Below are 27,096 nucleotides of genomic sequence, written 5' to 3'. Positions count from 1 at the left end.
ACACTTTGTGGCTGGCACAGGGTCCCTCTCTCCAGGAAGCCTGAAGAGTCAGGAGGAGCCTCGCATCGTATCGGCACTGACAGCATGTGTGCCGTCCAATTTAAAGGCATTGATGCTGCCTAGAGTGTACCATGAACTACTATCTCCGCTAAATCTCATTACCTAGTAAATAGCACAGTGAATATCGTAGGACATTTTTCTCTATGGTGGAGCATTTCAATGGGATTTAGGTCTGTTAGATAAACAACATACACATGCTGTTTCCCAAACCTCTACACTGGAGGCACCCTCAGCAGTCTCCCCAGTGCCAAACCTGACACATAGTGGGCCCTCGGTACACATTTGCTTGGTTGGCACATCCAACCCATAATCGGTGTACATTCTTCATTTGGTTTAAAACACTAAGGTGACTTTGTTTGTATGTAACATTATGGCGAACTGCTGACATGTGAAAGTGGCATTATTTGTGTAGCTCTGTTTTACCATTTCCCCCCTATTTTTAATATACTAGGAATCTCAACATGGATATAGCCCAGGAGCAGATTCCAAAGTCATGCTCTAATCTGAGAGGCAGATTCTATAGAGTTCTGTGTGTGCTTTGTGTGTGTTGATGGTGATGGAGAAGAAAGGGGTTAAAAATGAAGAAGGGCCAAGCATAAATGGAGGATGGACCCTGACTGACTGTCTGGGAACACAAAATCTTGTGTGTGTGTGTCAGTCGTGTTTGATGAGCTAATCTGGGTTGAGGAGGTTGAGCTGAAAGGGCCAGGAGTTGAATTTTCATGGCATCTCTACATCTCTAGTTCCAAAAATAAGATTCCAAAGGGACATGAAATAAAATCTGTCATGAATCTGCTTTATAATCTAGTTGGGAATATACAACAGTCTACTTCCTTGGGGTAGCTTTAAAAATATCGATAATTTGGCAGAAAATATATATGAGCTATAAATAGCCCATGTGTGGTCAGGAGTAGAAATCTCTGTCAATCTATTTTCCACATATACAGCAACCCGCCATGAGATGGTTAAAGAGGCATACAAATTCAATTGCACAAAATGTAGGATTGCGTTAATGTGATGTTAATGAAAAATAGCATTTTCAGTTAGGTCTGACCTATCACAAAACACACAGAGGAAGTATATTAGACTTTATACTAAGCACACTGACCACGCAGTAAGCTGAAAAAGTTCACAAATGACTAAATGGCATCAAGGCCTAATCCCCCCCCTTGTTAAGACCATGACTCCCCCACCCCACCCCGCCCCATTGCACCAGAACCTAAGAAACTGGCCACTTGCCTTGCCTTCCTTTGAGAACAGAGGCAGGAATGAGGTCTGGAGCCAATGGCCAATCACATTATTATGCAAATGCATACTGTCTGTGGGCTTATGTTTTGAAAAATAATGTATAACAACAGAGCGAACAAAGATAACTGCAGATGAAAAAATATCAAAGAGCTACTGGAAAATACCTCAGGAAATAAATTTACTGGAGCTGTCATTAACAAGTACAGGAGAGGGAAGTAGATCCGAGAACTTCTAAGAAGGTGTGACATTTCTGAATCAGTATGAATGGGTTCCTGGTAGGCCATGTCCCTGCATGTTCTAAATAGACCACATCAGACCACACTGGGACTGTCATGCTGGAAGGTTTTCTGACCAGAATTTTTACCTTGTGTTGCTCAAGTTTCCTCTGTATTGTGTTGGCCGTTTCCTCATGAACCTGCTGAATGGTTACTTCCTCTCTCAGGGCCACCTCTGCTCTGTATAACCAGGCACCTATAGTGCCCAGAGGTGCTGGAAGAGATTTATCAAGCTGTATATGCCAGTCGAAGAGCTGAAAGGCAAAAGTAGAAAAACAAAATATCTCTAATACAGAAGGCAATTCCTAAAATTCCCCCAAATGATTTCAAAGCCTACACAAGGCTTTAAGTTAATAATTTCATGTTAATTTAATACATTTCAAATAAAAAGATTATCTGTGTTCTGAATTTGGTGCTTTGAGAATGGGGAGGAAGGGCATTTTTTTTTTTTTTTTTAGCTGAGCCATCCTGCTACCTGTTGGCAGCTCAGCGGCTGCTCAGCTCAGGCTGGACTCAAACTGCTGTTGCTCAGAGCTCAAACTCTTGAGCGAGCTCTTAACCAACTGAGCCACTCGGCCAGCCTGAGAATGGGGAGGAAATACTGTTACAAGCAAATTTTGAGCAAACTCTAAAATACATCTTAGACATGGAAGCCATTTTCTTCTTAAGCCATTTTCTTCTTACAGGAATAGCGTAAAGCACCCACTAACTTTCAGTTGGGCTTTTGCTGAACGGGAAGGGATTGAGTTTGCTGACATGCTCAAGGATGCAGGATGTGTAACCCTTAAAACCTCCTACATCATAAGAACAGGTCCAGAAAAATCAGGGTCATCTAGACATCTCTGGAGGAAGTCGAGTATTCAGGATTCCTCCTGTAATAATATAATTCTCTAACCATCTCTCCATTTCTTCCACTTCATTCAATTTTCAAGCACCATTTCCCCAGCTTATTGGAGGGCCAGGTAGGATGGATGGAGGTGCTTGGAAACTAAGCTGTTCTTTGATGGAGTTTATGGAAAAAAAAATAGACCATAAAAATGGAGAAAATAAGATAAGTTCAAGACAAATATTGCCACTAATGATAGAAATTCCAGAGGTTTTGAAATCTTGGTCTTTAAGTTTGCAAAGAGTTAATATTGAGGTTCCTGAGCAGTCCCCCTTCAGGTTCATGAAAGACCAGGTAACAAGGTTTAAGTTTCAGTTAAAGACTAGAAACATGAATGTGAATATAGGAAGATTAGTAACTACTGATGAATCATGGTTATGGACTATGGAGAAGTTGTGGAGGCTCCACTCCTAAACAAGCCAGAGTGAATTTGTGTAAAGGAAGAAGGAACCCAGATGGTCTGCCAGGGTTTCAGTCTATCATCCGGTCGACGGCGATATCACGTGCAGGGCAGAAAAGTCGGGAGAAATGTTGAACGAGAACTTCCCTAAACTTAAAGGAAAACTTGACGAGAGGGCAAACATTCTCCCACAGTCAAATCTTTCCTACTTCAGACAGAGGCAGGAGGACCAGGTGCAACATTACTGTGCAAAAAAGGATGATGGAAAATGGCCTTGACTAAGTTACGGAAGCCCAAATGAAATAAATCACGGGAGGACTTACCCTGGAGGACAGTCTATCCCAGGACTGTTTCACCAAGGCTTGGTCAAGTGACAATTTGCCATCTCTATGTAACGGTTGTAGTAAATGTTCAATCTGTTTCCTTTTTATTTCATACTGAACTCTGAAGTGCTTAAATGACTAAGAGAGGAAAAACAACAACCAAGATGGCAGTGAGTCAAAAAAAGCAAAAGCAAAGGAAACCACATTTCCTAAATAACAACCCTTCATATTTGGATAACACTCAATATATGTCGTTGATAATAATAATGACAGTCATGATACTAATAGCAACCACCATTCATCAAGCCTGAAGATGAGCCTGGCCCCATGCGAAGTGCTTTCTACATATTATCTCCCCTGACAATAACTTCTACATTTCATATTAAATTAACACATCCTAAAATATGATTCCATATCTAAATATGAATTGAAAATACCACTAATGTGTGCAGTTATGGTAAAGAACTTGAGAATGGCCCTACCAAATCTCACAGATAATACATCTAAAAGAATTTCTAAGTCTCAGAGCAAACAAACATGTAAATCCACATGAAGAACACTGGGGGGAGACGGTGAATAAGCATTTTACCATAGTTACTTCCCATTCCCTCTAACTTAATGTAATTAAAAATGCCAAAATATAAAATCAATCTTCAAATTTATTCCACAGATTCTATGAATGTAAAATCTAGGAAATACACTATTGAGTGATAAGTAGAAACAGATAGAAAATGTTGATGACACAATAAACCCACATGTTCCCTATATTCAGATTTCAGATGGTCTGTCACCCTATTTTAAGAAACTGGTGATCATACTTGGCCTGAAAGGAGCGTTTCTGTTTTATATTTTTCTAATCCTTTTTGTTTCCTTTTATAAAATAACATCTGCACAACATGTAACTTTATAACTGGCAATTTATTTTTTGACAATTTATGCTGAAACTAAAACTCACTAATAGACTAAATAAGTGTGTTCATTCTCTCCTTGCATTTCTATTATCAGTTTCTTGGTTTAATACCTTTTTAATGTAGCTCATCCCAGAAAATTGTATTTTGGGGGGAAAAGATTACATTGAATTTCAAGCAAAAAAGCATAATGTAAGCACATATTAACCACTTTGTCAAGTTCCTCAAATATAATATTGATGGCATCACCCATCTACAGTCAAGCACACCTTATAGATATAATTATATGAAATACACACTAACATAATAGCTAAATCTTTTACTGTTTGCCAAGTTGAATCACTCACATCATGCTTGGAATATAATATAGTCTAGAATATATTATATGAAGTGTGATTGAAAAATATGTTGAATCTTTAAATAAAACAAAATTATTACAGTAAAGGACACATTGCCATTAATCCCCCTCAAAATACTCCCCCTCACTTCAAACACACTTATGCCATCGTTCTTGCCACTTTCTGAAGCAGTCTGGAAGTCCTCTTTCATGACTGTCTTTAGTTGTGCTGTCGTGGCTGCCTCGATGTCCTGAATCAATTTAAAACATTTTCCTTTTATGGTTATTTTAACTTTGGAGAAGAGCCAGAACTCTCATGGTACCAGATTCAGTGAGTAAGATGGATGAGGACACACTGTAATGTTTTTATTTGACAGAAATTGCCATACCAGAAGTGATGTGTGACATGGAGCCTTTCCGTTGTGATCACAAAATGCAGTGAATGCTGTTGCCGAGTGCCATCCAATGGAAAGGCAGGGATCTTCAATATGGGAAGCGACACATTGAACCTTAGTAACAGTGTGTGACAAGTTTCAACTTGTTTGGTGCCGTCAGTTGGGTGTGAGCTATGGTTGAGAGAAGGTGTGTTTTAAAGTGTGCAGTAAATCATCCTCCATCATGACAATGCTCTGTGTCACACGTTGCTTCTGGTATGGCAATTTCTGTCAAATAAAAACATTACAGTGTGTCTTCATCCACCTTAATCACCAGATCTGGCACTGTGTGACTTCTGCCTCTTCCCCAAAGTCAAAATGACCATGAAAAGAAAATGTTTTGAATCAATTCAGGACAACGAGGCAGCCATGACAGCGCAACTAAAGGCACTCACAAAAGAGGACTTCCGGAAGTACTTCAGAAAGTGGCAAGAATGATAGCATAAGTGTGTTCGAAGTGAGGGGAGTATTTTGAGGGGGATTAACGGCAATGTATCTTTTACTGTAAATTTTTTTATTTCAACATTCACCATATTGTTTGATCACACCTCATAGTTTGGCCACTAAATGCAATGCTATTTTAAATAGGGGGGAAATGTCATTGCTGCATAGAATAAATCACAATTTAATGGGAAAACCCATTATATAATTTTGTGTCTTGGAAGTGGAAATTGGAAGCCAAAATCCATTTAATGACAATGTAATGAGACTGGGGGAATCAACAACAAAACAGCCCTGGCCTCAACTTGATTGCAATAGTGTTGAACTAGATAGGTCACAGTAGAAACTGATACCATTAATGGGCCCACTCCAAATATTCATAATGCAATCCTTTATTAAATTCAACTTATTCTATAGTAATATTTAATTTAGAACTGAAGTCATTTTTTGGGTGGATTTTTTCGTTGTTATGTGACATCTAGAGAATCATGAGTTCCACAAAAACAATAACTAGGTGTTTGTGTTCTGGGTCATTGATCAGACTCTGAATTTTGGAAATCATGAAGCCTCAGTGCTCTATACACGGTATGGTCATATACAATTTAAAAGTACTTATTTACATAGAAATACAATTATAAAATTGCATGCAAACTTAAGATAACACATATTCTTTAAAGACTTTTTTATTAATATCATTTGAAAGATTAAACATAGATTAAATGAAACACAGGACTCTTATTCATGAAAGGCTTTTGAAAAATTGAAATCTCTTTTCCATACATTACCTGGTATTTATCCTGCAAATTCAATTCTGTCATCTGTGCCCTTGTCAAGTCTCTTTCAAATTGTTCAATCCAAACTTTCATTTCCTTCAAAATTAGCCTGTTTTCTCTCTAGAAACCAGCAGATGTTACAATTTTATTAGTAGCTGTGCATTTATTTAATTACTGATTCATACCTGACTGACCCTGGAATAGACTTAATTTTAATAGATTTCAAGTGTCTCTGAAAAATGTTCTCTCTCTCCACTCTCACCTCTTTTAGAGAGTTAAAAACAAGAGTTAATTCTATAAAAATACTGGAATTATCTCTAAATACTGAAGTTATCTTCATTTTGTTCTCTCAAGAAATGCTAATTTAATTAAGAAAATGTCTGCATGACGGGAATGACCTAAGTAGAAAAAAAAAAAAAAGTACTCAGAGCAATAGCTGGAATGGGAGTAGAAACATAAGCCTGAAGTTTCCTCTTAACCCAAGGCCATTGGTTACCCAGAGGACTATTCCGGATGAGATTAATTTTGACTGAATTCAAGAAGCTACAGTCACAATAACATCAGACTACTTGTGTATATCATTGAAAACTACTATTCAGTGTTATAAGCTCCATGTGAACAGAAAACCCATTTATCTTGTTCAATGTGGTATTCCTAGACCCTGGGTACATGGCACCTATAAGGTAATTACTAAATTATATGCCGAATAAATGTGTCCAAACCACCACTCTCATCTCAAAAGTGAAAAAAAAAAAGGAGATTTACATGTTGTTTCCACAAATAATAACAAAAGCAATTCTACCGCTGAATTAGTGAAAATACCATAATTTTTCAAGATTCTTTATCTGGCAGGAATGCCAAATTAATCATAAATACACTTAACATGATTTTTTGCCACTTACAAATAGCTTTCAACTACAGCATCTCACTCGGTGATCACAGCTCTGTGACAGAGATAAGATTGTCTCTCTTGACAGGTGAAGTGGCAGAGTAGAAAGATTGCTGGCTATGCACACAGGCAAAACTTTTCCCAAATTCTGGTTCTAGCATGTATTAGCTCTGGGACCTTGGGCACATCTTTTTTGTGTGTGTTTTATTTTTAACCTCTCTACTGTTATACCATCATCTGAGGAGTTATCACACACCCTTTCCATGGTTTAAGGGACAATAGAGATAGTCTGTGTAATACACCTAGTACAGAGATTGGCACACAATACTATCATGCTTCCATGCCCTCTCTCACTTTCCAGTTCTGCAAAGCCAACCCCATTCTGCCTGGAACATTTTCCCCCTGGATAAGGCTCTCCTTAGGGCTCAGCTCAGACACAACCTCCTCTGACTCAGAGGCTTTTTCTAACCCAGAAGTCTACACCAGTGGTTCTCAAGCTTTCGTGTGCACTGGAATCATGTGGACGGCTTGGGAAAACACAGATTGCTGGGCCCCACCCTCAAACTGTCTGGCTCAGCAGACCTAGGATGGAGGCTGAGAATTTGTATTTCTAACAAGTGTCCAGGAGAATCTGATGGTGCTGGTCTAGGGAACCACTTTTTGAGAACACTTCTCTGTGATCTTGTAATAACCTGAGCTCAAAATGCACTATTTTGAATCATACACTTAACTGTCTCTTCCCCTCTCCCCCATATAAAAACCCCTTCGGTATCTTTTTTACTCCAATCTAACACAGTGTCTGGCATTCAGTGTCACTCAGTATATAATTGTGGAAAAAATGATTGGTAAGACAGTTAATTAGAAATAGAAATGGAACAGGAGCCGAGGATTCCAAAGCTTCGGCTCTCCATGATGGCTCTTCTGAGTGAACAGTGACCGTGAGCAAGCCACAGATCTTATTATCAGTTCACTTTTATGCCCATAAAAGCACTAATGACACATTCTTATGTGCTTAGGAGAACAAAATGCTCTTGGTCTACCTGAAAGAAAATTTAACATTTGATATGAACTTAGTTACTTCTGATTTTTTTTATTGCAATATTGGCATAAAGTTTATCGTGTTGATAGATCCTTCACTCAGGCCTGACAGAATACAAAGAAAGATGGGAAAACTGATGTGCAGGACAGATTGGATATGGGGAAGAATTCATAATCATTAATGCCACAAATATTTTTGAGTACTTACATGTCATAAAGTTTACTAAACCATGTGACCCAATATTGAACAGAAAGATGTGATTAAACTCAGGAGGATAAATTAACTGTATAATTACTTTTTTCAACTAATGACCTCCTGCTTAACTATCTAAAATGTAAAAATAAATCTCTAACTTTAGTTTTATTTTCAATGTGACATATAACAGAAAAACCCAACAGTCATTGTAAATTCTCCCTTTTATTAGTGCTATTAAGTGTTATTAAAGAGAAATTAACTGATGTTGTCTTATAATTAAAGATTAGTGGGAAAGCTCATAGCAGTAACTTAGACTGTAAGTAACATTTAATAACACATATGTTATTTGTTCTAATAGAAAAGAAAAGGAGATAACAAAATTAAGGTATTAAAACTGTGTGTATTAAGACAAATGCATGCAAAGGAATGGCTAACAAGCTACAGAATGTAGTATGTTTGAAAAGGGATCACTACTGCAAAGTTACTTAAATCTTACCTTAACATTTTGGATAGAATGTGCAAAAGATGGGAAACCTGGAAATATTTCCTAACAATATGAAAAGATAATGTGTAGAAAAATAATTTAAATCAGGGACAAAAGTTATATAGGAAACAAGAAAGAAAACAATGGAGAAGCATCGGTCTAAAAATAAATAGACAATAATTTTAAGGCTGCTGCTATTTTAAGATGTTTTCATAATTTTTGAAAACATCAAAATGCTTGAATCCAATGAAGCAATGTAATATTTCGGCATTTGATGTTTTTATTTAATTTATAATAATTGTATGTGGCAAGATATACATTTTATAAATGTCTTGAAGTAGTAAACATTTTAAAAGAACAATGTAAAGAAGGGGGTATATGGGTTCCTATTTTTTTCTCTATAGATACACTCACAATATGTATTTCTATACACCCATGGCAATTAAGACTGTGCTGTGCTTCTGAAAGCAGTCAGTAATATTTGCTGCAATGGGAGAAAAAATGAGCGAGTAAATAACTGAACACTTGATGGGTAGGGAAGATGGATCAATAGGCCTATGTACTACTGAGTGATGATCATCTAAGGCAGGCGTTGGCAAATGCGGCTCGCGAGCCACACGCAGCTCTTTGGGTACTTACATGTGGCTCTGAAGTAAAATTGAAAATGAAAATAAAATTATCATAGTTTCATTAATAAAAATTTTAAAGGATATTATTCACATAATGGTGATTGTATTTGTTTTATGGCTCTTGAAAACATTTCAAATTGTTGTGAGGGACAGAATTGGCTCTTCCATCTCAAAAGTTTGCCGACCCCTGATCTAAGGAATACCTTTAGGGAAAAAAGTTTCTTTACCTGTTTTATTGGCTAAAGTAAGAAAAGCATCGTATGTTTATTTCCAATAAGAAATTTAAATTTAAAATGGTATGTATAAAATATCTAATTTAAATAAACTCATAAAGAGGACATAGAAATCAAATGCACCAAAAAATGGAAGCCTGGTAGATATGTGGATGCCAATATTTTCAAAACTGAATTAAAAGAACTATTCACTAATAGACAAATATGAGTAGACAAATATTGAGTGATGGCACCAATAGCCCCAATATGTATAGTTTATAAAATCTTAAAGTTTCATTACATAGCATTAGGTGGCCACTTAGCTGCATTAAACAAACATAAGCCCTACATCACAAAAATATAATTTTTTCTTCTACAAAATAGTCATTTTAGGTGGTTTTGTCTTACATTATAAATGCCACATTAAAAAAGGGCAAAGCTTATAATACATTTTCCTCAAAATTAATTTTTGAAATCATATGTATTCTCTTTTTACGGAAGGGATAGAGGAAATTTTTAAAAGGAAAATAAGAATTTATTTTCTAGATAATGAGATTAATCTCTTCATAATAAAGCCTCTTTAGTAAAGTACATTAACAAGTTTATATCAGCAGTATTTGTGTTTCAAATCTCTAAGGGTTTTTGCATTAAATTCTTGCTTGTGAACATTAATGAAATCATCCCCTTTTGTTTCTCAGGCTTTTTCAGCCACAGAATTTACTCATCTGGAGAGATGATTAACGTCAGAGAAATTAAAATAGTGCAAACTCAGAAACAAGACCAGAAATAAATCCAGTTGGGTACTATAAAGACATTAGAGATGAAAATCAGATGGGAAGCTGCATTTCTCTCTGCTGTATTCAGTCTAATATGCTTTCCATAGGGTTTCTTATTCGCACAGCCATGTCCATGCCCAGTTCCATTTGCAAAACCCAGAAATCCCCCAAATGGCTCTAAAACACGTGCCTCCATCTGTGCTAGGATTGGCACAGAGTCTGTGCTTCTTTCTGTCTTCTGCGGTGCCTCTCAGAAATATTTACTTTGTGCCCTGTAGATAAGTTACTCAGGTGCTCAACGTTTTTGCCTAAATTCTGGCAAGAAGGAAAAAAGGCTTCCTGAAATTATATTTTTTAAGAAACTCATATAGTTCTATCAAACGCTGGATTAGCTTCATTCAAGCAGCCTAGGAAACACCAATCACCACTGCTTTGCTGAATTCTTTTATGAAGTCACTGATTTCTATTAGCGCAAATCTTTTTCCTATTTGAAACATTTGGGCTGGTTCCCCTGACCTTTCCCTGCCTGAAATCTGTTTCTAAGTCTATTTAGAAAACACATTTCTAAATTTCTGTTTTTCTTGTTGCTCTTCATTATAATCTCAGACTGCTCTAAAAATTCTAGATGTGACCTCAGCGATGAAGACAGATTGTTATTAACACATTTTGAAAATTCCATTTGTTATTTTCCCTGATGTCACTTTGTCTTATAATGATTATAAAATCAGCAGTAAATCCAGCTTTCTATATAATAAACAAATGCTACTTTTATCAAATTAGGAGGATGGAATAGCCATTGCTTTTAAAGACAGGGAAAATGGGCACCCTGGTGTGCTGGTTAGAATGTAAAACGGGACCAACTTCCCTACAGGGTATTTGAAAAATCTTTTCAAAAAGCATTAAAAATCTGTATGTTCTTTAGCCTAGGAAATCCACTCCTAAGGAAGAACTGTAAAACAATGCTTTATTACAAAATTGTTCATAGAAGTATTGTTTATAACAGCAAAAAATCACAAATTTTCAACAATTAAGGTTAGATAAGTAAATTACTATACACCTATATGATGACCTGAAAAGAATGACATGGAAGAAGTTTTGTATAATGTAATGGAAAAAGAAAATTATAAATTGTATTCACACTATGGTTCTACTTTTGTTAAAATATATGTACCTACATATACACTGAAAAATGTTGGGAACTCACACCAACGTGTTTTTTTCTAGGGTAGGTTCTCTCTAAAAGGCCAAATACAAATAATTTTCTTTCCCTTTTTTTTCCAAGTTTTGTTTTTCTTTATTTGTGACAATGAACAATGTCATTTGAGTAGTATGAAAAATGTTAAATTTTATTGAAACTATTAAAGTCTAAAAACATAATCGCAGTGAATAATTAGAACTTTTACAAGTTTGCCTTACTTCCATAGGTTTGCCATGAACAACAGCTTACATAACAAAATCGAAGAGTCAAAATTCAATTTCATCAGATTGAGCAGAACAAGGGCCAGAACGGGGGCTCCAGACTTAGAAGTGCAAATGATGTGATGCATATAAAATTATCTAAAATGGGGTTTCCTGATGCTACCATCTTTCCTCAATTTTAATCCATCAGTGTTATATATACACAACATTTATAAGTAGTAATGTTTTCTGTGTCATATCCAACAAACAAATCAGAGAAGCTTTTTCCTCTGTTCACCTGCCCAGTTGGTAATACCTACTTTTTAGTCAATTGCTCTTATATTAAAATGCATTGCAATGTAATATTTTGAAAACAGCATATTTCAAAATCAGCCACTGTCACTGAGAGCAGTATTGATATTTGAAGAAAACTAAATACCTACATCACTCTCTTGCCCGTCAGCGGCTTCAGTGTGTAGGTCAGGGTATTGCTTCAGGAACTGGGCTACATAGGTCATAATAGACTTCTCATCTGGTTTATCCACATCAACATCTGGAAAAGCAAACCCAAGTGTGAACAAATCAATTAGCATTAGATTATAATAACACAAGCTTCGAAATCTAGCGAATATACCAAAAGACACTGTCCTAAATGCAGAAGAAAAACAAAATTACTATTTAGAGACTTTGGGGGGGGGGAAACAAATGTAGAAGGTGGAAATTTTATGATTCATAAAGATGACACATTTTAAGAGCTTTGAGGAAAGTCGTACTGGTTTCATCTAAATCTCCATATTAATTGATCAGGAATCTAAGATACTATACGATAATGCAGACATTCTGTCTAGTTAATAAAATACAAATAATATGTAAGTTCCAGAATTGGAGTAGTATTTAAAACACAGGGGTGGAATTGAATGACAAGTGACTATATAGTTTGTACAACTATACATGGTCAGGTATGGATACGCCAAACCCCCACAAATTTTGCTTTAGCAAAGAATAAGATGCCCTTATATTCAGTTCCTTAGACAGCCTCTCCATTGTGGAGTGTCTTCTCTAAATTACTATATTTTGTGCAATAAAGTACTTTTTCATGGAGACATAGAGTCTGAAAAGATTTCAATCATTGTCATTTAAAGTTAATTGGTGTTTACCTAATAAAACCAGAAAAATTAAGGCAAAGATATTTATAAAAATTTAATAATTATACATGGGGGTAAGACACCATAAATAAAAAGTATTGAATGCTGTAGAAAAGTCTTTTAAATATCCCTTTTAAAGGCAATGAAAAAAGTGATTACAGTTTGGAGATTACCTATATAAAACATGTACCTACAGTGTAAAAAATAAAACAAAACAAACAAAAAAATATAAATCAAAATATACAACTGCCCTATTTTTGTAATGTTCCTTGTGCTTTGAGATATAATTTCTAAGGACTACCAATATAGAATTGAAAAAGTGCTGCAACTCAAATGACACAAGAAGAAAAAAAAGATAATGTATTCTGGAATTTGTTAGATGACTCAAAGACGATTTTGGAAATGACAAGACTGCTGACATGGAAGATGCATGTGTAGAATGAGTAAAACTTTATGAAATGTGAAAGTGGAAAGAAAAGCAACATTTAATGCATGATTTAACATAGTACATGCTTTTAAGTACATAGGTAACTAAATCATAAAATAATTATAATAGACATTGGTCTATTTAATCTGTACCCCTAAAAGTTTATACATTAAATTTGACTAAGTAACTTTTTGATAGGGAAGTTCTCATTAGGAAAATCAAGGATCACCTTATATCTGGGATAGCCTTAGATTTGGGCAATCTCACTTTCTGATCATCAAAGAAAATATAATAGTAAGATCCTCTAGCGTAATGGATATGAAAGAACCATTTATACTCTCCTCTCATCCCACTCTAGGAAAAAGTCCACTTCTGCTGCATCCTGTCAAGTTGAGGACTGACTGGGACATGTGTGTGGTTTTCCCCTTGAGCTGAGTAAGTGTGATGGATAATATTGGGTCTTTTTGTGCAGAAACAGGGTGGAAAGCCTTGGCTATCCTACTGAATCTAGGAGCCCTATGCAGGTCCCTAAAATTGCTAGGGCTCACCAGGCTGCTCCTCATCTCGGAAGAGACTAACTAGGGACCTGTGACTTGTCTTGGAAACAGAAGTGTCTTCACTTAGATTTCATTCTGAAATCTCACCTTTAAATATAATTTGCTTACACTGTATTTACATGTCTGCACTCACTAACAAATGTTTCCATAACTGCCAACCCAAATAAATTATTTGTGACATTTGGAAAATTCACTTTGACCCTTTCATTTCAATATAATAACGTAGTTTCATAAAGTTTATTAAAGGCATCAAAATTGTCTTTTGAAAGTTGAAAGAGTTAACTACATGTCCAGAAAACCTTAACATGCACATTCTTACAATGGAATGGAAAATATTAGTCAATAATTTGTGTAGTTTTCTTGATTGACACCAAAACACTGGACAGTTATCATCATTTCTATATATTTAATGACTGACATTTTAAAGATATGATCTTACATTACCAATAATCTTTTATTTATTCCCTGTTATATAGAGTAATTCCTTTATCCTGTGATACCCCTTGGCCAAACGCACACTTCTAAAACTTTCATTACACCCACAAGTACAGTAAGTACAGTTCACCTAGCTGAACCACCGATATCCAAGTGCTGCTTAGAGCAATAGAGCTATACTTTGCTCCCAAATATAGAGGCGAATATTTTTTTCGAAAAGAAAAGCAGTACAGGAAGATACTATTTCTTTGTGTTATTTCAAGTGTTCTGGCCTCTAACAGAGTCTTGAAAGTCACCTGTAATTTCTGGGTGTAAGACATACAATCCTACTGAGTGGAGCCAGCAATTATTATACTCAACGTACCTTCAGGATCTAGCAATCTGGGGATCCCCAGTTCTGTCTCAGCAATAGTGAAGGCTTCCTCCAGGTTTTCTCGGTTGGATCTTCCTCTCACCCTCTCCAAGTCCACTAGTTCTGGTCGGATGGCATGGATGACTGAATGAAAGGCAACCCCACTTCTCCAGCTCCGCCCAAAGTCCTTCACTTCTATTCCAGTCTGCCTTCATGTGAGAAAAAGATAAAATCATGTCACATTCTGAATAGATGATAGGCATTTTCCTCAAGGCCTCCAGCAGAGTCCAATCCGTTCCCACCATGAATGGTGTGCAATTAGCTATATCAGCTAGCTGGTTTTCAGAACGTTTAAGCAAAGCAATATTTTTAGAGGGTAAGAAGATAAGATGTAGAAATTCTGGTTTCATACTTCTACTATATTGGATTTTTCAGCAATTGAGATATTCAATTTAAAGCACATTTTTAAAGGAAATCAATTCAGGGAAAATTGTCTGGCAACATTTTTTTTTTAAAGAAAAATTATAAAAACACCAAAAGTGATGATAATTCATCATTGTATATTTTTTTGAAAAAGTACCTAACATATTGCTAACGATAATGATGAGTAAGCTGTGCTATACACACACAGGTTATAACAGACATCATAGATAATAGACATTGTCTAATGTGTCTGACTTAAATCAAATGCATTAAAATAAATGAATGCAGATGGATGTGGTCATATCTGCATATCAGTCACAAAGGAGTCAAATGATTCCAGTTACCCCACGGATCAAATTGCGTTTTAAACTCTTTTTTTGGAATTACCTGAGGGTATTGCCCTGATGACAAGCATTTGTTCATTGGTGGTGGGTGATGATAATTAAGAAAGCGACTCAAGTTAGTACCAATAGTTTATTGCTGAAAACAGAAGTGAGGCAAGCTCATGTAATTTTTTTCTACATGTAACTTGTTGATTTTAAAGACAGTTCCAAAAAGAGTAACAATATCTTTCAGCAACGGCAACATCCCTTAAGTCTAGAGCCTTTCAAGGTGATCCATTAATTAGGTAACAGCCAGTAGATAAAAATATTCTGGCAGTTTCATTTTCAAAAATCAGTCTCATTACAGCAGAAATAACATCACTCAATTCTTTTCTTTTTACCCTATATTTTCAAAATTTCCATGAACTGTAAGATACAATATGTCTGAATGGTAAACTGATTAATAAAGTTGGTAAGTGCCCATCAATTTTATCTCAGTAAACTGAAGATTCACTTTAAGTTATGTTTTATCAATGTACATTCAGTGTGCATAAAATATGTTGTCCTAAAAAGGGCATCATTGGATCTAATCGCTGGCTTCGCAAATAAATATTTGAAAAATAATTTTATGTGACTCCAGTATTTGCAAAGTAACCTTGAGTCTCCTGTTAGCTCTTTTAAAGGTGCTGTCTTTGGTAGTACAAATATAATGTTTTTCAGCCAACGTCTGACATACTGGCCAATATCCATCCAGTATGAGTGGTATGTTCCTGTTACATGTTCATTTGTATATTCATCTCTGGCTTCATCTTACTTTGCTACCTAAATTTCCTCTCTTCCCACATTTCCTTGTTTAAAACTGTTTTTGTATTCACAGTCTCTTAAGCCACCTCAGATTATTTTTTAACAAAACAAGATGGGAAGTAAATAAACAATTGGCTATTAAATCCACACGTAATTACATATTTTCTGATTTTCTTGAACTTGTTTATTGTTTTAGACATTTTAAAAAATAAGTATATAAAATGTTTCCCTGTATACTTGCTATGTTGGTACAATTTAAAACATCAGTACATTTTCTTCTTCTATATTTGTTGAATACACACACACACACACACACACACACACACACACACACACACACACTCCTACACTGTTTTGTTTTAGAGCAACGTACTAAGTGATAGTCTTAAAAAGTTTTTGTTTTAGTCCAGATCTCTCATTTAAGAATCTTTGATATAAAATCAAAGAAACTTAAACACATCACTTAAAGCAGTGATGAAGTATGTCCTGTTTATAGACATTTCTGCCCTCTAATGTAAATTTACTTAACTTATTTTGAAGGGATCTGAGATACAGATCTTCATTTGTTTGGTTATGTTATTAATTTTTGTACTAAAATACAATTGTTCTTAGACATTTGAAAATAAGGCATGCAAACGTCAGGTATGCTATAACGAATGCTTTCGTTTTTGAGACTACATACTGATAGTAGATGAAATTGGTAAAAACAAAACAAAAAACAAACAACAAGAAAGGAAAAAGAGAGAAAGAGGAGGAAGTTAATTATCCTGTGTTGCTGAAGCTATTTTTTTAAATAACTTCTCAAATATTTAGAAATTTTATATGAAAACAGTGAATACACTCTGACAACTTGTCTGGTGTTTTCTGGATATTTTATCCTTTCCTACCATCTTCAGTCTTTCCAAACTGATAAACCTGCAGACTACAGAGTCTCACAGATTATCATTTAAGAAACATGTCGTATACTAAAATGGGTACCGATTTTCAAATCTCTTATCCATGTCAAATAAGAAGTTTTTTATAAAAATACAGACTGAGATAGTGTAAAAAGCAGCTTTTAGAACAATTATCAATAATTCAGTAGCATAATGGTATCACATGCTCATTACAGAGTTTTTATGGCAGACAACAGCCATCTCCCCAAATCTCTACAATTTATGCAGCTGTAAAATAAATGGATCTCATCGATATGCTGACAGGTCGAGAACCCTTGAGTCCATGAATCTGGACATTTATACCGATCAGTAAAATACAACTTCCACTGATGTGTCAAACACACAAGTTGCAGAAATTACTTTAGTTATCATTAGGCGCCGGCATATCTTTGAAACCCCTCACATCATGTGTGAGACAAAACAAATGCAGGACAACTCCCACAGCATTCACTCTGATTTTTACTTCAACACTAAAAGAAAATCAATTTATTTTCAATTACTGCAATGATGTGTGAAACAACGCACAAGAAAATATCACATCGACACTAGAAAGTTTTATTGTAATAGCACTATGACAAATGTCATAGCATGTGTTCACCATTGTCCTCCTACCTAGCACGTTTCTTGGCCAGTTAAACTGCAAAAGAGACTAGTAATGCCTGCTGTAGATGGCAGGCAAGCAACATACCAGCAAGGTAGGAAGGGCTCTTCATTTCATTTCCATTACAGTTTCTGAAGAGCCAAAAGCTTTGCTTTCAGAAATATTTTTGAGTGCAACTTAGATCATAAAAATATACCCCAAATTAAAAAACCACCAACACACTATAAAAATTAAACTATATAAATTAGTAACACTAATTTCATCTTCTTTATGTTTACTTTTTTCTCTCCTTATTCTTTTTTTGCTCTTCAAACACTTTAAAAATAGAACTCCCTAAGCTCAGCGCCTCAGTATTTTATAATGATAAGTACTTGTTTACAACTATTTTCCAGAAGTAGAGAATAAGATTCATATTATATGTAGGCATGCAAAAAAAGAAAAGAAAGAGAAAAAGAAAATGAATGACTTACATGTCATTTAGGAAAATTATTCAAAAGCACAACTTCTATGTAAAGAGACCTTACCACTGACCACATGTTGCCACAAAATACTGGTATGATCAATTAAAAACTTTATTGAAACTGCTATGAAAAGATACTTTTTGAAAGTAGTACTTTTGCATCCAGCATTATCACATAAATGTACCCACATGTAAATTTATTATACTTAGAAGGAAACAAAACTAAAAGCGAGTTATTTGTCCATAAAGCTGGAGGCAACAAAAGAATCTACATTCCAGGTGAAAGATAAAAACAAAGGAAAAAAATTAAAAAGTAAAATTGCTAGAAAGTCTCAGAAAATAAAAACAAATATAATTATTTCCAAATATGGGCCTTCGTTCACACTATCATTAAATAGAACTGAATAGTCTTATGAAGAAAACATGAAGTTTAAACCTCAAATTTATCTGTGTAAAAGTTATTTAATGGGAGCAAAAGTCCAAACAATAACTTAAATAGAATTAGCCCTTGTGCTTCTAGTCAAAGTATAGAAATTAAAGAATTTAGGTAAGCAGGCCCAATCACATGCATGAAGAAGGAATTGGTTTTACTGCAGCATTTTCTTAGAGCATTAGTAATGATTCATGCTTATCTTTCAATTCAAAGAAAGAGTGAAACATGACCCGAAGCAAAGCCATTCACTCAAATGTCTCCTCACATTTGGCAGCCATTGGAGGACGCGCTCAGTCATAAACTTGATTCCTCAGCTTATTCAAGGGTTTCAAATGTAGCCAAACTCTTGGTACTTACTTGGCTGCGGTGTACTGAACCCACTTTAGCAGAGTCTTCTTAGCGTTTCCTTGGATCTTGGCAGCCACCTTCCGCTTACTGGGGGGGCTGGCGGTCTCCGAGCTGACCGTGCTGTCCACAGAGGACGTGCTGCCTGACAAGGACTGCAGCTGCGGCAGGTTGCTGGTCAGCTCCTCAATCTGTTTGAGCATTGACAGGTGGCAAAAACGAAAGAATTATCTTGGTTTTTCTGCCCTCAGAAGTTTTACTTTTCCAACTAGAAACGGTTTATCTTCACAGCCTTAAGGGGCTGGATTGAGTCTTACTCTGCTTTGTACTTCCCGCTGCATCTAAAACTGTACCTTATACACAGTAATAAACACTCGTTAACTACATGCACGAATTAATAAATAAAACCTAATGGTTCTCCAAACTCATAAAAGGCACAACACCAAAAGCGAAGCTTAATATACACTGTGGACTTGGGGGAATGATGATGTGTCCATGTAGGTTCATTAATTGGAATAAATATACCGCTCTGATGTGAGATACTGGTTTTGGGGGAGGCTATGCATGTGTGGGTGCCGGGGGTACATGGGAAATCTCTGTACCTTCCACTCAACTTTGCTGTAAACTTAAAACTGCTCTGAAAAAAAATACAGTTTATTAAAAAAACAACAACAAAAGAAAACAAAACAAAAAAAAAACACCACCCAATGTCCAGAACTACTATTCTGAATGAAACAGCAACTTAATTTCTCTCCTTAGAGTCTAGTAGGAGGATAGAGCTGCTCCCTTCCAGAGAACAAAGAAAAACTTTCTGAACTTCCTATGCCAACATTTCATCTTCAGTGTCCTGCCCACTTCTCAGATTGGGTACCTTTGCCAGAGTTCTTCGGGGAGTTCTATCTACAACAGCTTTGCAGGAGAGAGAGGAAATTCTGCTACCAAAGAACAACGGATGTGTGAAGGTCACGTTTCTGCCAGCTCAAGGACCAGCCCCACAGGTATGACAAGTGACAGCATTAGTAAAATGTCCACCTCTACCTCCCTGCATGACATTATTATCAACTGAAAAGGAGCTGTAGCACAATACCTGGAAATACAGAATAATGGTCCACATCAGTCCGAGGACGATTGATGGCCGGCCATCAGCTATATCAGTGGAGTTAATGTTGACTAATTTAATCTGTTCAAAAAGAAAAAGAAAAACTGTGCTAGTTAGTAACATACTGGAAAATTATAATCCACTTAGTTATGCAATAATGAGCACTTTATTAGACATCGACAAAAAACTTGGTCACACCTGTACAGTGGTTCACACGAGTAAGTAGAGTGAGCCATAAAAACAAACAAGCACATGGTTTCAGTGGAAATTTTAGGAGCGTTTCATTAGGTGCACACAATAAAAATAACTATAAGATGAGTTTCAAAAACGTGTTTAAAGTTGAAAAAAATGTGACGTCATGCAAAGAATTACCAACAAAGTGACACACACACACACAAAAAATTCACCGCAACTGAAAATAAACTGTGAATAGTTCAAGAAGATGCACTTACTTTGAAGCTTGTTACCAAATATCATGAAACTTATGTCCCTTTTACCTAGAAAAGTCAGGAGTTAAATTTCCTAAATTTGTACTAACCGGTGATCCTCTGTACATGGACTGGCATGAAAAACAAAGGGAGAAGATGACACACACACATAAATAATCTTTCAACATCAGCGTTATTTGTTCAAGGTGAATAAAAATATAGGTGGCAAATTTAGAGCATGATTTGGGGAATAAATTTTAGAAACAAAGGAAAGCCAAGAAATAGTAAAGAAAAAGACACTCTTAGGGCTCAGTTCCCTACTTTTGGGCACTGATACAATAAAGTATTCAGGACAGATGTTAATCTGTCTACAGTTGTCCCCAATTATTCATTTTAATTCCTTCCTAACTATTAAAAAGGTATTCCCAAAGTCCAAGCAAAATGGATTTTATCTCAGTCTCTATAGAATAGAATTAACAACTGCTCATCTTTTTTATAATCCCTAAACCAATACAAAATAATAATAAAGTACTCCTTAAACTTCTAGCTCAATAATTCTCAGCCACAATTTCATGAGGTGTGTTATTAATAATAATAAAGTTCAGAAGTTTGTCAATGGTTTACTTTAATAAAAATTTATCAGATGCAAAGTCATCCAGCAAATACTTTATGCTTGAGTGATTCCTTTAAATTTACCAGTTATTCATCAGTAAGGGTAGTATAAAAGCTAGCACAAAAATCATTGGAAATAATTTAAGGTACACCCATGGTAATGTTCACTCATTACATTCAGAGACAGAAAAAAATTGAGAAATTGTCATAGATTATAAGTGTATGTGTCTACTAGTTTTAAAGCTAACATAGTGTAAGACATATAATACATGTTTGTGGAAAATAAAGAACATCAAATTTCTTTAACCTTTTATGACAGAACCTATTGCAATCTTTATAATCATTTTGATTACTGTGTTTTAAAACTTCACCAGACTTTTCTCCATATCCATTTTAGTATCCATGGACCACAAATTTATAATATAGCCTAACAACCATCAGATTACAATTGGCCCTCTGTATCCTCAGGTTCCAACCACAGATCAGAAAAACTCTAAAAGTTACGTTGTTGCTGACGTGTACTATGTAGCTAGGCCTAGGATGGTTGTGTTTGCACTGAACATGTACAGACTTTTTTTTCTTGCCATTATTCCCTAAACAATACAGTGTAACAGCTATTTACTTAGTATTTACATTGTATTAGGTATTTTAAGTAACCTGGAGATGATTTAAAGTATGTTAGAGGATGCGAAGAGGTTATATGCAAATACTATGCCATTTTATACAAGGGACTTGAGTGAGTATCCTTGGATTTTGGTATCTGCAGGGCCCTGGAACCAATTCCCCATGGATGCGGAAGGAGACGTGCATTTCACAGAAGAGAGATTATTTTCCTTTCTTTGTATACCATTTTTTTAAAAAGGTGGTTGAATATAAATTGGATTTCCTCCCTCAACCCAGCTCTCTAATTACTATGAAGTTAACATACTCAACTTATTATAGAACCTAATGATCTTTTGCTCAACTTGTGCAGAAAAATGTTTTTCATAATTATTTTCTTTCCTAAAAACTGTGTGTTCCACAGTGGGTTTATGGAACACAGGTTAGTTAGTTTGTTTTTTAACCTCCTTTCCCTTACAAAGTACTATTAAGCCTACAATAAATTGTTAATAGCCTAGGAGGGTAGGATGGGCAATAGAGAGGCGTCCAAAGAGCCTGAAAAGTTTCCAAAAGCCAAAAAGAGGGTGGGAGCACGTAGATGAAAATCAGAGCACAAGGATGTTGGACCACTGGCTCTCAAAGTGAGCTCCTCGGAGCAATAACAAGCATATCACCTGGGAACTTGTTAAGAATGCGGAATGTGAGACCTCACTCCAGACCTGCTGACCCAGATATTAAGGAAGTGCTGCCCAAGAATCTATTTTAACAAGACCTCTAGGTGATTCTGACACATGTTAATGTTTGAGAATCCTGGATTAGACAATTGTACTTGGCTCGTGTTCTCTGGACAATTTTGATTTTGCAAGCCAGAGCCCTGGATGGACTGAATTGTGTGTCCCCAAAATTTGCATGTTGAAGCCCTGACCCACAATGACTTTATCTGGAGGTAGGGCCTTCAGGTGAAATGAGGTTGTAACGGTGGGGCTCTGATCCAATAGGACTAGTGTCCTTAAATGAAGAGGAAGAGACACAGAGCAAAGGTCCTATGAGGACCTGCAGAGAGGAAGAAACCAACCCTGCTGGCACGTTGACCTTGGACTTCCAGCCTCCAGAACCATGAGAAAATAAATTTCTGTTGCTTAAACCATCCAGTCTGTGGCATTCTGTTACAGTAACCGCAGCAGGCTAATAGAAGGCTCACGGATGTTTCCAAAAAAATATTCAATTTGAATATTTATATTTGAATATGAATACATTTTTTTAAAATGCAATTAAAAATCTAGATTCCCAGCTTTTCTTGATAAATGAGAACACCTAATGAATAGCTGCATCACCCTCTGTACTAGTTGCTTTCTATGATGGCATGTCAGGTGCATCATTCTAAACCATAATACCGGTAGCCAACTCCCTGAATTATCTAATAAATAACTTAAATATATTAAATAGATTTTAATAATAATCCAGGTTACTGGCTTTCCTGTTCCGTAGGAAAGCCTGGGGTCACTGTGCTGGCATTTCATTGGGGGTGACCCTAGTTGGAACGAGTTGAGTATTTGCTTCGCTCTTTAAAGCAGGCCGGGACTGCTCAGTGCTTCTCTTACAATAGTAAGTCTCTCACTCACTTCATCTTTTAGATCACCTTTCTGAAACTCATAGGAATCTAAATTCATGTCCCTTGCCTGCACTATGGCAAGTTTTCGGAAAGAAGGCCAGGGGTGGCCCCTCCTATTACTGTTTGGAAGGATACACCTGATTCCTCACTGGAGAGAGAAACGTGTGGACGTGGAGATGGACCTATTCATTAGAGTCACACGTAACAATGTTATTGGATATAATCTATGCTCTCTTTTTCAATAGCCCTGTAAACAAATGGAAAGTAAACACAATGGTAGCGTTTTCTCCAGTAAAACTGGAGGGAGGAGCGCCTTCATTTTTCTTCAAATAAACTAAACCTGTTTTCATTTATCTACGGAAGAAATCAAAATGGAACACAAAGTAAGTACAAAGATCAAAGACAGGTTCCTGACAATATGTTTGAGACATAAGTTCTTAAATTGTAAAGAAGAAAAGTAAACAGTAAGGGGGGCACCAAAGAGCCTTCGAAAACTTCCATCTTCTCACAGTCAATTATTTTGTGAACTTATGGAGGAAGAAATGCAAGAGTAACCCCAAACTATGTATTTCAGACAGATTCTTTTTTAACTAAAACAGGTTAGGGATTTGTGGGTACAGAAGGGAAACACTTTCGATTTTGTTCCAAGATTCAAATGCATGACCTTCTGCCCTTGGTCAACATAATATTTAAAATCTGAATTCTCTACCTTTCACAAAATTATTATTACTCAGGATTGTTCTGTGAAAATGGACCTTATGCACACAGGTCTTCTGTGAAAACAGGTCCTCTTTACAAACAATGCCTTTAATAGGTTAGGTTATTAATTTTTTTCTCCAATCTTTATTAATTAATAAGAAGAATTTTATTTTTATATTCTAGCAAATTGACTGAACTTTATACAGATTCACTGTACTACCAACTTATCTAGCTGTAAATTATTTAAGGGCTAGACTCTCTAACTTTAATTTTGTATTTTCCAGAGCTCCTGCCTTATAGAAAGTATTTAGTTATGCAACTGTGGAGTAAATGAATTAATTTAGTGCAGATAGACAAAGAAGTAAATAACTGATCATTTTACTTTCCAGGAATATCTGGATATCCATTTATAAAGTTGGGTTTAGTATTGCAAAACACATACTTCCTGAATTCGACAAATTAGAAAAGTCTAAATCTAAAGAGACTGATGTAATCATTTTGCAAGGAAATATGGCAAAAACTAACAAAACTACAAACACACCTACTTTCTGATCCAGCAAGCAATCACACCTCTAGGAATTTACCCAGCAAATGCACTTCCAATAATATGAAAGTAGGTATGCATAGTTATTAATTGCATCATTGTTTCAGATTGAATAATATTAGCAACAATCTGCTCATTCATAAGAGTGTTTAAATAAACTGACACATCCAGGCCATAGAATACTAGACAGCTGTGAAGATGAATGAGAAAGGTCTCCTGAACTGATTTGGATGATTTCCAGGACATACTATACATTAAATAAGTACAAGAGTGTATCTATAGCCTGTTACCCTTCATGTAAGAAAGAAGGTGGTGTATGAAAATACATCTGCTCATTTGTGCCAAAGAAATACAGTCATGAGAAATGCAAAACTAGGGAGGCTGATTACCTAGAAGCATGAAGAGAGTGAAAGAGAAGGAAAATAACGGAGGAGTAAGGATGAAGAAGGAATGGCACTTGTCTAAGTATAACTTTTACTCTTAGAATCACAGGAATGCCTCACCTCAAAAAAAAAAGTAGTCAATTAGAAGGGGTGTGTGTGTGTGGCGGGGGGGCATTACCCAAATGGAATATAACTCTATTACCTAACTCTATTTCAAATTAATAGCATAATCACACTAAAAGGGGTGGGAAGAACAGAAGTAACCTACAGAAATTTGGAAAACAGTCTTTTGACTGGATATTATAATGCAAAGGACCAAAAGAACTGCACGCAGCATGTGCATACTAGAGCTGAAAAGGAAGTAACTGCATGGTAGATGCGAGCCAGGTTTTTGTTGTAAGACAGAACAGACACAAGCAAGCATGGAAAGCTGGAATGAGCCTTGTGGTGTTGGACTGAAATCAGAAGCATCGGCTTGAATTCCTGGCTTAGGCACACGTGGATAGGAGAAGCTATGGAGAGTGCCAAAGTTATGAAAGACGAGGAAAGAATGAGGACAGTGCAAGAGCCACACAAGCAAACGCCAGGTGTGTTTCTCATTGTATCGTGGAACAGGAGGAGGACACCGAAGGGAAATGAATGAGATGAGACTAATGCCTGTTCTTTAGTTCATACCAGTTTTAATTTTCCTAGTTTGAGAATTCTACATACACACACGTACTGTGTCTAAGTTCTTAACATTAGAGGAAGCTGGGTGAACGACAGACATGGAATCTCTGTCCCCCCTTTTTGTCACGTTTCTGCAAATCTCAAATAATTTTACAACAATACTGCATGCGTATGTTGTACAGATGACAGGCAGAGGTTTTGCTCCACAGCCAATACTGGCAATGTCAGAACGCCCACACCCTCTCCTTACAGAGTTTCGGTGTGCTTTTCCTTACCTTCCTTCCTTCCAGGAACTTGAGCGCCGTGCCGATGTTGGCCACAGCGTGGATTCGCTTCAGACGCCGTCCTTGCTCACAAGGCTACAGACAAACCGCAGGAAGAGACCCAAACGCACACGTCAAAAAGGTGGTTATAAAACCTATTTCAGTGTGTTAAAATATACTTAAAGAATATTCAGGAACAAACAGCATCACTCAATGTCTACAAAGGTTAGCATAAAGGAGCATTATCCACACAGCACCTTGAAAGTGCACTAATTTTACTCAATAAAGGCATCCATTCTTAGCTTATCTTTTGATGCTTTTTGCCTTTCAGATTTCTGTATGTCTCAGAGTACAAATTCACCAAATCCCTGTGCTGTCTATTGGGACTGTATCACTCCTGTAAGTGAGGAAGTTATTTATACAAAAAATACGCCTCCTGGGCCATGTGTAAGGGCAGAGTCTATATGGGAAATCTCTGTACTTTTTATTTTGCTGTAAATTTAAAACTGCTCTAAAAAAATAAAGCCTTAAAAACAGTATTCCTGGTTACGCACCATTTTTTTCAGTTACACTACCAAAAAAGGTTATTGACAATAGTAGTAACATTTCTTGGTTCGAATGATCAAAAATACATGGAGCACATGAGCCAGGATAAGAAGCAGGACTGTGAGAATCCAAATTGTTATTCACACAATAGGATGCTGTCATTACCTGTGTTTGAGTTACCAAAATGTATTATGTGCTTTCTGTGTGCCACAATGTGAATTTTAGAACTCAAAATAATTTCAATGAAGTAGATAGCATTAGCCTCCTTTACATTTACAGGAACCAAATGGATACTTGAGGTAAAGTAATTTCTCCATAGTCACATAGCTAGTAAAATGCTCTCATCTCTGTGACACCAGGACAAAATAATCTTCCATTTAAGCTCATAATCGAATATCTTTTACTTTCCAGTTAACCGTGTACCAGGTAATAACTTTTATTATATGATTTTAAACATATATTTAAATAAAAAATGGATTTTTATTTGTTTTATTTTTATTTGTTACTTGGGAACCTGTTATACATGACATAATACCATCATTGGTCCATACATGGTCCACTTACTTATTTAGTTAAGTATCTTTCATAATGTAAAAAAAACACCTATGAACCTGCCAATGAAAACAAAGCCAGTACCCGGAAATTAATTATGAAGCCATACCCCTCAATACCACCACCATTCATTCATCCATCT

The 27,096-nt window shown here is 36.0% G+C and overlaps 1 protein-coding gene across 1 annotated transcript in view; it reads right to left on the bottom strand.

The window, feature by feature from the left end:
- SYNE1 (spectrin repeat containing nuclear envelope protein 1) overlaps window positions 1-27,096 on the bottom strand; it is a 455,684-nt gene that overhangs the window by 319,747 nt on the left and 108,841 nt on the right. The window contains exons 5-14 of the mRNA XM_019638911.1: window positions 25,869-25,952; window positions 20,585-20,605; window positions 20,035-20,127; window positions 18,960-19,138; window positions 14,636-14,832; window positions 12,151-12,260; window positions 8,705-8,755; window positions 6,098-6,205; window positions 3,193-3,330; window positions 1,673-1,837 (exon numbers count right to left, since the gene is read on the bottom strand). Coding sequence (XP_019494456.1) covers window positions 1,673-1,837; window positions 3,193-3,330; window positions 6,098-6,205; window positions 8,705-8,755; window positions 12,151-12,260; window positions 14,636-14,832; window positions 18,960-19,138; window positions 20,035-20,127; window positions 20,585-20,605; window positions 25,869-25,952 — 1,146 coding nt within the window. The remainder of the gene's footprint in view (window positions 1-1,672; window positions 1,838-3,192; window positions 3,331-6,097; window positions 6,206-8,704; window positions 8,756-12,150; window positions 12,261-14,635; window positions 14,833-18,959; window positions 19,139-20,034; window positions 20,128-20,584; window positions 20,606-25,868; window positions 25,953-27,096) is intronic.

Source organism: Hipposideros armiger, unplaced genomic scaffold (assembly GCF_001890085.2).
Source record: "Hipposideros armiger isolate ML-2016 unplaced genomic scaffold, ASM189008v1 scaffold_41, whole genome shotgun sequence".
Classification (NCBI taxonomy): Eukaryota; Metazoa; Chordata; class Mammalia; order Chiroptera; family Hipposideridae; genus Hipposideros; species Hipposideros armiger.
This window is presented reverse-complemented; position numbering and strand designations above follow the sequence as displayed.